At 43.2% G+C, this 12,131-nt stretch overlaps 1 protein-coding gene across 1 annotated transcript in view; it reads left to right on the forward strand.

Annotated features, from left to right (window-relative positions):
* The first annotated feature begins 268 nt into the window (after positions 1-268).
* Positions 269-12,131, forward strand: part of nr6a1a (nuclear receptor subfamily 6, group A, member 1a) — a 20,332-nt gene continuing 8,469 nt past the window's right edge. The window contains exons 1-2 of the mRNA XM_065961946.1: positions 269-502; positions 11,939-12,127. Coding sequence (XP_065818018.1) covers positions 451-502; positions 11,939-12,127 — 241 coding nt within the window. The 5' untranslated portion in view covers positions 269-450. The remainder of the gene's footprint in view (positions 503-11,938; positions 12,128-12,131) is intronic.

Here is a 12,131-nt window from a genome sequence, read left to right on the forward strand (position 1 = left end):
GCTGTTTAACTTCAGCTTCTTCTCCATTCCACTAAGTGCTTCAATTAGTTAATGTCTGTGTGTTTTGTCAGTTTGAATCTGTGTTTATGCTTGGACATGCACTTTGGTCCTCCTCAAAGGGCCAGGGGCATGGTAGAGGGGAGGGGGAGGCTAATTTGGGTGAGGGTGGTGGTGGTGGTGGTGGTGGGGGGGGGGGAACGGCAGCGAAAATAGGACTATCAGTTCCACTCAGATAACCCCTGGCTGTCATTGGACCTTAAGGCAAGCCGTGACCCCGGGGGCTTGAACTCTGCGGTCATGTGACCAGGCAGTAAAGTGACCAGTGGTGTTGCTTGGCTCCGGCTGTGGTCAGAGAGGGGCCGGCTGTCGAGGAAAGAGGTTGCTGTGAGAGAGAGGAAGAGAGTCATGAGGCAACCAGGCCCGATGGCTTTCCTTTAGCTGAGTCTGTGCATGAATGGGGTCCAGACAGACTGGGAGAAGCATGAGATGGACGCATGGGAAGGTAAGAAGGACACAGGCTAATGCTTTTTAAGTAACGTGTGAACAGGAGAGACAGACTGTGTGTGAGTTGAGAACCATTCTAGTGACTGGATATCTGCTTTGTAAACCTTTTTAATGTTTGAGGACAAAGCTTAATTTACAACCAGTTACATTTTAAATAATTTGAAAGACACCATATTGTGTTGACTTAAAATGACTATGAATTATTTATACATGATATCATGAAGATGGAAATGCCGCTATTCCTATTCACAGGATTACATATCAGTAAATTGTCGAGCCTCTTCACGGCGTTTCCTACAATCTAAGCCTTTGAGTGCTTTGTTTGTGTGTGTGTGTGTGTGTGTGTGTTATGATGCATCTGTGTGCTGGTGAATTGCACAGCCTGCCTCCATATGTATTGATATTTTGTAATGTTGCTGCGGGTTTGCACACTGTCAGCAGTGATGATATAATGACGATCACCACTATCTCTCTAACTTTTTATGACCGTTTGCTTCCCTCCACTTAACGTCTTTGTTAATAGCTTTTTGATACAACACTTACATTTGTGTATATGCTTTAGTTTTGCACAAAGAGCTTCTTTTTTTTTTTTTAGAGTGTTAAGCAGGCAAGCTTTCCTTGAACTCTGTTGACGAGCTCTCCCCAAAATCGCTTTCAGCTCGTCCCTCTATTGTCGCTTCGTTTGGCTGTTTTATAATAAGTGCTGGTAAAAAAGATAACCCCCCCCCTCTTGTAGTTCTCACCTCCACACCAACCCCTTATACCCTCCCTCCCCTTGTATTGCAGGAATTTTGGAATGCGATCCTTGAGATCCTCACTCTTTAAGATTTAGAATCCACATGGCAAAGCAGAGAAACTGAAGTGTTGTGGTCCGCTCATCACTGCCGCACGCTCTTTGATAAGTCCTTATCTCGCGCCGCTTTGTCGATTGTACAGTTCACTCAAATCATCTAAGTGCTTATCCACGGCGTGGAAAACCAGCACTCTGTGGAGGCTTAAGACCAAAAACATTTCTGTTTGTTTGCCCTTCATTTGATGTTTTCCTTCAAGGACTTTGGTTGTAGCAGGCAGAGGAACCATGTTACTGTATGCATCCCCTCCCCCCCTCATGCTAATCCCCCAGCTAGCAGCCATGTTGGTTGTGTTCCAGCTGAGGGGGGTGGGTGATAACTCCACCCTGCTTTACCTCACTACATCACCTTCCCTCAGCAGGAAACCCTCCTGTTTGGATGTTCTGCACTTTAGAGAGAATATTTGAATAGAAGAAGCAGATACAGCATACAAGGGGGATCAGAGGGGAGAGGTTGTTTGTGTGGATGTGGATGCAGGGGACAGGAGCTGTGTAAAGATCAATAGTAACAGTGGGGGAGGTCAGGGACTCCTGTGACTCTGTAATGCTCGTCTATAAATAGCCAATGACAGGGGCTGCCTCGTTGCAGCCATGCGCGCACCTTCCTCCTTAATTTCACTGAAACGTATCCATCTCTGCAGCCTTGTCAAACCAGATGTCAAGTCTGTCATGTTGCAGATCTTTGTCCTCCATTGGTGTGTTATTTCAACTGCCCTGCACCCCTCCCCACCCTGCAGCACTCACACAGGTTTGAACTTATCTGATGCATCACAAATGTAGTTCGTGAGGCACGGAAAGCTCCACATTGTGAACAGTGGACGTTTGGCAGGATTGGAAAGAATGATAAGAGGGAGTCGATGCTGCAGGCTCTGCTCTCTCTCTTAGGGAAGTCCCCACCTCCCCCTCCCTCCTGTTAATGAAGGGTATAGACTCCACATTCATTAACAGCACTTTTATTCAAGCCTTGTGCATCACAAAGGCTCAGCTGTAAAAAAAAAAAAAAAACCCACCATATGGTTCATATCAGTATGTGCTGCTGACCCCACCTTTATCAGGAGCTAAGGGCTCAGACTGGATGATCAGGTTTTTTATTTGCAGAGGTTTTGATGTCCTGCAAGTGAGAGAGAAGTTAGTGGCGTTCTCCTTTTTGACTCTGATTGAACACACATGGTCACTATTACAGCTATCTTTTTTTTTTTATCATTGTTCACCTGGTTCAGCATCAAACGCTACATTTAAGATTACAGTCAGGTATGAGTAAAAGCAGTGTTAGAGACTTCTTAAAGAGGTTAAAGAACAGAAATAATGTGAGTGTTTTATATCTTCATTGACAGGCCGATGTAACAAAGTGCATCGTAGTATTTGATCTAACCCAATACGTACAGATTACATTATCAAACATGACAAAATCTATCTGTTATGTTAACCAGGTGTACTAAGGTAAAAATGCCTCCCTTATGTTTTAAGGACAGAAAAAAAATTCAAATTAAAACATCCTCCAGTCATTTAAATCCATTTTTGAAACATTGTACCACCCATTTAATCATCTGTTTTTGGTTGCATAAGTTTCTTTTTCTTAACAGTAAAATGTGAAAATATGTCAAAAGATGCTGCAGGGCGGGAATATTTTGGTCAAAACTTGATGAAATTCTCTTTCACTATAGCTACTTAGTTTTTATGTTGAGGGTGGAGTAGTGACATTAAATGAACATTTCAGTGCTAGAAATTAGGATAAAATTGTTTATAGAATTTCTCTCACCATCACAAATAGAAAGCAAAATAATCTGGAGCCTGAACCAGTGGATGTTTGAACATATTTGCCTGATTAACTGAAACCATCAGTGATATTATAATTATAGTTACAGTTGATTAATTACGTAAATAACTAATCAAGTCGAGTGATGTTTGAAACTCTTAGCATTCTATACTATATGATACTTTTTTAAGATTGCTCTTAATGTTATCGACTGGTTTCACATTATTTTTAACTTCTCCCTCTTTTGTCAGATCAAGATTTTACGAGATCACAAAGCGAATGTAGAAGGAAAAAAATGGGATCCATCGAATAAAAAAATGAACAAGCACAACAACTTTAAAGAATGAAAACTAAAACATTTCAATGATCCTTTGAGATGCAAACACAGCTGAGACGATGACAGACTCCTCCAGTCAAGAACTTTATTTAACAAAGTAGCCTCCCATTAGCATAGCATTTATATGTAGCCTACCTTTTGGTGTGGTTTCGACTCAATGCTAATGATTTAGCCTCTAAGCCTGGGTGAATATTATCAGGACACCAATGTCAACAGGCCGCCATTGTCTTGTGGAGGAGCCCAATCTGTGACTGCATACACATAACTTTAGAGATTAACATCACAGTGTGGCCTGCCAGGAATGCTCTGCGTCTCACGGAGGGTCTTCACATGCCTGTAACCTCTTTGAGTGTTAGATGTGTATCCATGTACATACCAGTCATAGCCTTAGCACGCCCCTTACTCTATCAGCCCCAGGTAGGAGGGCTAAGTTTGAGAGGAAAAGAAGAGATAAGGAGGAGGAGAAATGGGGAAGCAGAAAGGCAGAGAGAGAAAGAGGGGGGGGGGGGGGTTGGGGTTGCCAGCAGCGGAAAAGTACAGCAAATTCCTTCAACCCCCACTCCCTGTCTCAGCTGGGCATGATTGTGATGGAAAGCCCGAGACAAAACCTGAAGAGAAAAAAGCCCTTCAGCAGCAGGCCTTGTAGTTCTGTCAGCCACTCAAAGGGATGCTTTACCACCACACTTCAGTCTTTGTGCACTGCGCCACCTGGACAATAGGGAGATTTGGCTGCGATACATCTCTGTTCCCAGCATGACGCAGCTCACAGAGGGTCACGGAGACGGTGAAACCTGGGCACTGTTTCTCACCCGGGGGTACCTTTTCATTCTTAGCAGAGCGTGGAAGAAGTTCAGCAGTATCAGCAGTGTGTGTTTGAGGGAGATTTTAGGAAGGCATGAGACAGATGTTAGCCACACACAAAAAGTAACATTCTGCCTTTACACTCTACCCCCCCCCCCCCCCCTGCCATGAATGAGATGAGTCTTTATATTTCCACAAGAGCATCAGTGATTGGTGGCCTCACTCAGCGTGCTTACAGTGTGAACATTTGCTGGGACATGTTGGGGGTCAGTGGGAAACCAGAGAGCTGTTTGTCTTTGCCTTTTCGATGGGGGGCTTCAAATGCTTCACTTGCATTTCCTGGTTTGCGTTAAAGTTAGGAATGAAACCCGGGCTGACCCCTGGGAAACAATGCAGCCTTTAATGGGTCGTGGGTGGGGGGTGTGGTTGTGTGTGTGTGTATGTAGGGGTAACACAGAGCAGCATCGGGGGTTCCTGCACCGGAGCTGCAGAGACACAAACAGAGGGTTCTTTATCATCAACTCAGAAGGAAACAGAGGCCTAGATGAAATAACGTTATAATTCAGTATAGGTGAAGTCCAAAAAAACAATGGCTCCTACATTTCCCATAGTGCAACTTGTTGCATCTTTTCTCAGAAGCCTCCCTGCCTTGTAATCAGATTAATCAGATACTTCGTTCAAACTGGAGTCATCCGGTTTGTAACACAAGAGAAGAAATCCACTTCAGTGGTAACTTTACCATCAAGTGTAAAAATTGGTGGAATTCACCTTTAACCTTTGAACTCTGCTGTAGACATTGTTTGCAAGTGCATTCATGGGTACTGTGGCTCATAGTGATGAACTTTCTTGTGTTTTGTTTTAAACCTTATAACTTTCAAATCCGTTTTGAATCAGAAACAATTCTTAATCAGGAAGTTATTTGAACACTTGTATTTTTTAGAAGCAGAGTTTAAAGGCCTCAAATCTGTGCTAATGAAGAAGCATTCAATCGTGGTCGTCTCACATCGTTTCAAACTGCACGTCTCTGTTGAAGCAAAACTACTACATAAGACACAAATGGCAGTAGATGAGAGCCATTATCTACTTTCCATTCTTATTACTGCTACCTAAAAAAAATTTAAAAAATGGCTTCCGCTTATTACAGTTTCTATTTCTGATCTTTTGCTAACAATGTCCGTAGACTCACTTTGAGGATCCATATGAAGAAAATAATCTGATGAAAATTCCTTTCCTTGCTCTGTTTGTGTGGAGGCAGAGATCTTTGGGACAGATGCCTCCACGACCTACAGCTGGAGATAAGTGAGAAAACATGTTCTGTCAGGGGAACAGAGTCATGACATATAGTTCTACAAAACATGACTCCATTTCCACTACCTCGGAAGTAACGCTTTTCTGCAAGCATTTGTTTTATGAAAGACAATATGGGGTCATGCTTAAGGGGAAAATGAAGAAAGAAAAATGTGTTTGTTGATAAAATGTTAAAGTCAAACAGAATATATCTCAAAGTAGGGAGATGATTCTCTTATTTATTCTCTTTCTTCCCGCCTGACCCAAACACTCTTCCATTGACTTGAACAATGTCTGAGGAGTTTTTTTTTTTTTTACATGTAAGAAAAGTTCCCAGACTCCCCGGGTCAGCCATGCTTGCAGACTGCAACCTTTCAGAGGTGAAACCCCACGAGTGAATGCCATGAATATTTAACTGCCATCTGCAGGCGGGAGGAGGAGGAGGAGTCATAGGACGTGCCGATCTGAGATCAAGTGTGTGAAGGTGTGAATCATCCTGTTTTATATGGTGGCCATGCACTTGAAAGACAGGGTGATAGATTTGGCAAATAAGCCTGTGTGAAGGCAGCTTTAATGGCCTTTGTGTTTTTGTGCTCATTGAAGGAAGTCAGGCGTTTTCACATGCCGGGGTCAGTGAAATATACGCTTTTTGATGTGATCTCTGAATGAGCACACTGGCCGTGACAAATGGCCGCCTGTCATTTAATTCAACTTCCTCGTGTTTTATGGTGCCCGAGTCCCCCTCATACGGCCGCATGCTTAGCTTCACTTACAGTAACATCATGTTGCTGTGTGGAGGAGATACAGCTCAGGAGTAGCTTTCAGCTGAATGTGCACTGTTGCTGTGTGTGAGGAGGGTGATGGGAAGTTTGTCTGGTTTTTTTTTTCTTCTCCGGCTTCATGGAGGTGTCACTCTTCTTTATACGGAAGCTTAGCAGCTGAAAAGCTCTTTATGGAGACTCCAGCTGAATCTCTGCTGAACTGCCCGTCACCTCAAACACTCACACACACACAGACACAGACACAGACAACTCTGTTACAGCCCGGAGTTCAGTCTGAACTAGTATTCAGCAGGCTCTTCACACCTGGTTCATGTATGTGATGATGATATGAATTCATCCATTTGCTTTGGGACACTGAGCTCCGATCTTACCTAGACTCACAGTCAGGAATGTCTTATTTGTAATTATGCACTGAAAGAGTTTTAAACATGAAGATGAAGAGTCTTTTGTGTTACATGAAGACACATTCCTTCGTTAACCTCTGTACTTTGTCAATTCTTCCTGTACTTCATACAGTAAACCTTTGCACCCTGGAAACAAAGAGTCAGGTCTTTATCCTGCTCTTTTGTAAAGCGTCTCCAGATAACAATTGTTATAAATTGGCGCTATACAAACAATGATTGAACAATCTGGCCAGATGTTCTTGTAATCTTATTGGCCACCCCAAAATATTTAACTATTATTGGCTATTTGCCAAACAGAGTTGAAATCCACCATTCAGGTTGTGATGCAACAGGCGGTTCATAGTTTTCAGTGTGCAGATTCTTAAAATGCTTTAAATTGTGACAAACATATTTTTTGAGTCCTTGCAGAGTGACGATTAGAGGATTTATATGTTGCCCTTATCTTGTGTTACTTAAAAGTCGCTGTGATTACTTTAGACAGGTAAATAAATGCTTTTCATTCATGTATGTGCTTAAACTTCAGGCCACCCCCCACACAAGTCCGTGCCCCAGTTGGGCCAAATAGTCTGGACTCGCCCTGATTCTACAAGTTAAAACTAACTGGTCTGTTTTGGTCTATGTTCTATACAAAGTATATTAATAGATGAGTGTGCATCTGTCATCTTCACAAAGACAGTGTTGCTTTAAAAGTTCTTCACATACTCCATAGTCTTCATGTTTATCTTTGACCGTCACCGTGAAGGGTTGAAAAAGGAAGCCAGCATGATCCACTGATGCATCATAATCGATACGTATTCTTCTAATTGAATGTATAATCACAAAAAGACATTAGTCTGACAGAAACAGCTGATTGTGTAAAACTTAAGCTGCCAGGAAATCTAAACCTGCGCACCAATTAAAAACTGCTTTAGAAACGTCCAACTTCCCTCGTCCTTTCATGAAGAGAAAACTTTAACATGTAAAAAGCGACACTGAAATAAATCACTAATTTTTTTTAACGTGATAAAAAATGAATGTAACTGTCTTTTCACTAGACACGTGTGAAGCTCTGTCACACCTCTAACTTTAAAACTTCATAATTCCCCCTTCAGCTTTGCACACAGTTGTCAGATGTAACGGATGTATTTGACATTATGTGAAGGTGATTATAAGAAGTAAGATTAACTATGGACTACTTAAAAATACTGAAAGCTGCCTTACTAGAGACCAGATCAACAAGAAGGAGTTTTTCCTCAGAGTTTGAGCTTATATGCATTATGTTTGTGTCTTAAGACAGTGGTTAGTCTGTCACAAGTGAAACCTTTTCTCTAGATGAAACAAGCTCTTAAACGTTCATGTAGCTCACATTATTTCATTACAGGCTTTTGATCTGAGTGTGAAGAAACTCTTCTAACTGGTTGGTTTTAAAGGGTCACCAGCAGCAGCCGAAATGTTTCTCCGGCTGGTTGGGGGCTTCCTCGCTGAGTCGGCTTAACCTCTGTACGTATAGAGTTAATCACCAAAATAGTTAAAGTCTAATCCCAGGATGGGCTCACCATGTGACGCCCCATTGTCTCTGTACAGTATGGCTGCCCCTGCAGTTTTTCTGCAGGCGGCACATCTAAACCTCGCACCATTTAAATGGTAATCTGTCTGTGGGCTTTAGAAGTCCTCTATTCACCATTCATTATTATCTGGGAGAGGCTTTATGCCATGTGCCCCCCCACCTCCTTCTAATTACCTTTAGTACATGAACCCTGCAGCCCACTATGAAGAACACCCCCCCCACCTCTCTTTTTGGGAGGCTTAGCTTTGCTCAGTCACATTCCTCTGATTAGCCTGCCCTTTAAATGATATGCACACAAAAAAGAGCTTAATCCTGCTCATTAGAATATTAAAGATGATGTTTCTGTGGCCTGTTTATTGTCAAAACACAGAGCCTATTAATCAGTGAGGGGTGGGCGGGGGGAGGTCAAACACAGACAACAGTCACAGTATCAGGTTTCCACCAGTCAGGTCCCGTGAGGTAAACACTGTGTGTGTGTGTGTGTGTGTGTGTGTGTGTGTGTGTGTGTGTGTGTGTGTGTGTGTGTGTGTGTGTGTGTGTGTGTGTGTGTGTGTGTGTGTGTGTGTGTGTGTGTGTGTGTGTGTGTGTGTGTGTGTGTGTGTGTGTGTGTGTGTGTGTGTGTGTGTGTGTGTGTGTGTGTGTGTGTGTGTGTGTGTGTGTGTGTGATCTTGTAACTGGTAAACATAAAACAAAGCTGATTTCTTTCTCAGTTTGTGCACCGTTTAAAATGCAATCCCTCTACACTCTCTCTCTCTCTCTCTATCTGTCTCTCTCTCTCTCTCTCCATTGAGCCTAGCAGGAAACCTGCTCCTCTCCCTCCATTATTGGCTTTCCGACCACAGAATCCCAGAGGAGGGTAAAGGTCCCACCCGTGTGTAGTGCTGCTTGTTGTATTACTCAAGAGTCTTACATTAATCAGATGACCAGGTTAATCTCCGGGCTCAGCAGCAGCTGCAGACCCCTTTATGTCTACCTCATTCTTTTTTTGCATGTGCAGCCACAGACATGACATACTGTATATACAGCCTTTTTTTCCCTAATAGAACATATCAACAACAGCAAGCAGAGGTCCTGCTTTACTAACTCCCTGTGATCAGAAACATGCAGGAGGCTTTTTTTATGCTGCTTTACAGAAACATGAAGCCGTATGTTTGTTTTCCTCCTAGAACAGAAGAACAGCAAGTGATAGATTCTTCTTAGTGTTACACTTCCATTCAAAACTGACAGGAAAAAGACTCATGCATTGGCTTGTTTACCTTCTGTAACCAAAGGAGTACTGTTGAAAGTAAGAGACCAGCAGTCAAGCCAAAATTGATATCATTATCTGGTGATGTTGTCAGATCAGACTGTTGGATGTTGACAAATGTAGCGGTCCAAACCAGGCATGTGTGATAAACAAAATAAAGAATGCAAATGATCTGTAGAGCACAGCTTCAGTGTCTGCTGTTCTTCATGGTTGACACAATACCTGTGTTTGCAGCATGTCCCCCCTGAATCCAAAAGAAGTCCTCAAAATGTTTCCTCAAATAAATTGACATTTCTTAATCTGAGGGTACCTCATTACTGCCTTTTCTTCAGAGTGGCCCTTACACCCAGGCTTCCACTCCACAGGTCAGATGTACACGTGCTGAGTGACAAAGCATTGCTTGACTACATTTAAAGTGTTTTTTTTTTCAAATTCAGACTTTGGCAATGTATTTAGTGCAAAGGCGGTACAATCAACGATACAATCAGTCTTCATTGCACAGCCAATGGCAGCTGAATCCAGAAGTACTCTTCTGCTGACATGAGAAAGACGTCTTTTGTTTCAATGAACACCTCATGATGGGATGGGCATTCTTTTCAAAGAGTAATTAGTTTTGGATTTTTTAAAACACAAGAGACTTTGTATGTGCATGTACAGTATCAGCAATTTGAAAATCACCCAAATGATGAAGATATCTGAAAAATCCCTTAATTGTACTTCTCTAGAGAAAGAAATTCCACACGTTGCAGCCAACATTACAAAGTCTCTCTCTGTGTTTTCCTGGGACTTTTCTTTCCTTCAGAGTCATCAGACCTGTAGAAGATGGTCATATCAGACACATCAACATGTCACATCAGTGTTATCTCTACCATCCTTCTGATATGTTTGATCTCAGTCGAGCTGAGATACAGATCAGCAGCAGGCCACATTCCAGCTGCAGCCCTGCTGTTCCATGTAACCATGACGTCCAACCCATCTGCTCTTTGTGGCTGTTAGCAAGGAGGAGGGGGGAGGGGGGCGGGGTGGAGGGCTTCTTGCTGTGTGTGTGTGTGTGTGTGTGTGTGTGATAAGGCTCAACACCGGGACTCTTGATTCTCGGCTTCCTTGGTATGTTTGATTACATGCATTATGTAGCCTGAAGGTAGATGGGATGGGGGATTAAGTAAAGGTCTTCAGCAGCTCGTCAGGACTGCTATCTCTACCGTTTGAGAACACCTTCAAGAGATCCACGAAGAAGGTCCACTGTAGGCTCCGCCCCTCCTTGATCCTCTCCACACACGACAAATCTTTACATTCAAAACCATGACGAGTCAGTGAAGACAGAAAGACAACCACAAACAACTCTACGAGCTGCTGAATGTCAGCACTCCGATTGACATCCTGTTGTTGCATCAGATCAGATCTGAACCTAATATGTTCTGCATACAGACCTGATGAGGCTTGATTTATTAATTTCCAGAATCAACATCAATAGTCAGAATTTCATCTCCTTCCAACGTGTTCGTCCTCCTACCACTGGCAAAACCTGTTCATGTTAGGTCCATGTCATAGTTAGCCAGATTGCATTTTCTATTCTGGGCGTCTTAATGTCTCATTTGTCTGCCATCCTTCACAACGCCACATTTCATCATGTGTATGTTCTATTATAATTTATGATGTACTTTGTTCAGGACATCCTGTTCCACACCACTCCTCACTGTTAGTCCCCCCCCCAAACACCTCATCCTGCCCCAAAGCCCCTAAATACCCCCCTCACATGTGTTCCAAATTAGCTCCTTCACTTATCGCTGTCTTAACAACTTCTCACAGTTTTTGAGTGATCAGATTTAGGGAAATGATCGAGAAGGTTAATGATACAGAGAACGTTCAGACGCTTCACTGACTTGGTTTGAAATGAGTGACCAAAGGGACAGCACACTTAAGACTACTTCAGGTGCTGGATGGGAAAGATCAAGTTGAAACATCTCTTAACTGTATGACACAGTTTCATCCATGTTTGAGGCTGCACATTTAGGCCTGAGAGGGCTTTCCAAGGGAGAGCTCTCGTTCAGGCGATGCGGTCAGAGAGAAAGGAGAGACTGTAAACAAATCGGTCGTGTGGTTTTCGCTTGCTGCCTCCTCTCATCAGAGCTGCTGAATAAAATCATACACAAGACGTCTCGGCTCCACGTCCCGCTGCCTGTTACACCTCCACTTTCACACAATGAGAGTTAGAGCTTAAAAATCTTTTGGATTAGCCAGCAGCGCCTGGCTCGCGCTTAAGCCTCACCGCCCCCATGATCTCAATTAAAAAGTTGTGCCTTCAGCAAGGTTTTTTTTTTTTTGCACCCACTATGTTTCCCCCGGAGTGTGAAGTAGTGGAGAAACGTTTTCTAAATGCTCCACTTTTTCTTTTCTGTGTTTCTTCCCCCTCTGCAGATTGCAGATGTTCCAGCTGACCAGCGTACTTGCCTTATCTGTGGAGACCGCGCCACAGGCCTGCACTATGGCATCATTTCCTGCGAGGGCTGCAAGGGCTTCTTCAAGCGCAGCATCTGCAACAAGCGCGTGTACCGCTGCAGCCGCGACAAGAACTGCGAGATGTCGCGCAAGCAGCGCAACCGCTGCCAGTACTGCCG

This window comes from Labrus bergylta, chromosome 2 (assembly GCF_963930695.1).
Source record: "Labrus bergylta chromosome 2, fLabBer1.1, whole genome shotgun sequence".
NCBI lineage: Eukaryota > Metazoa > Chordata > Actinopteri > Labriformes > Labridae > Labrus > Labrus bergylta.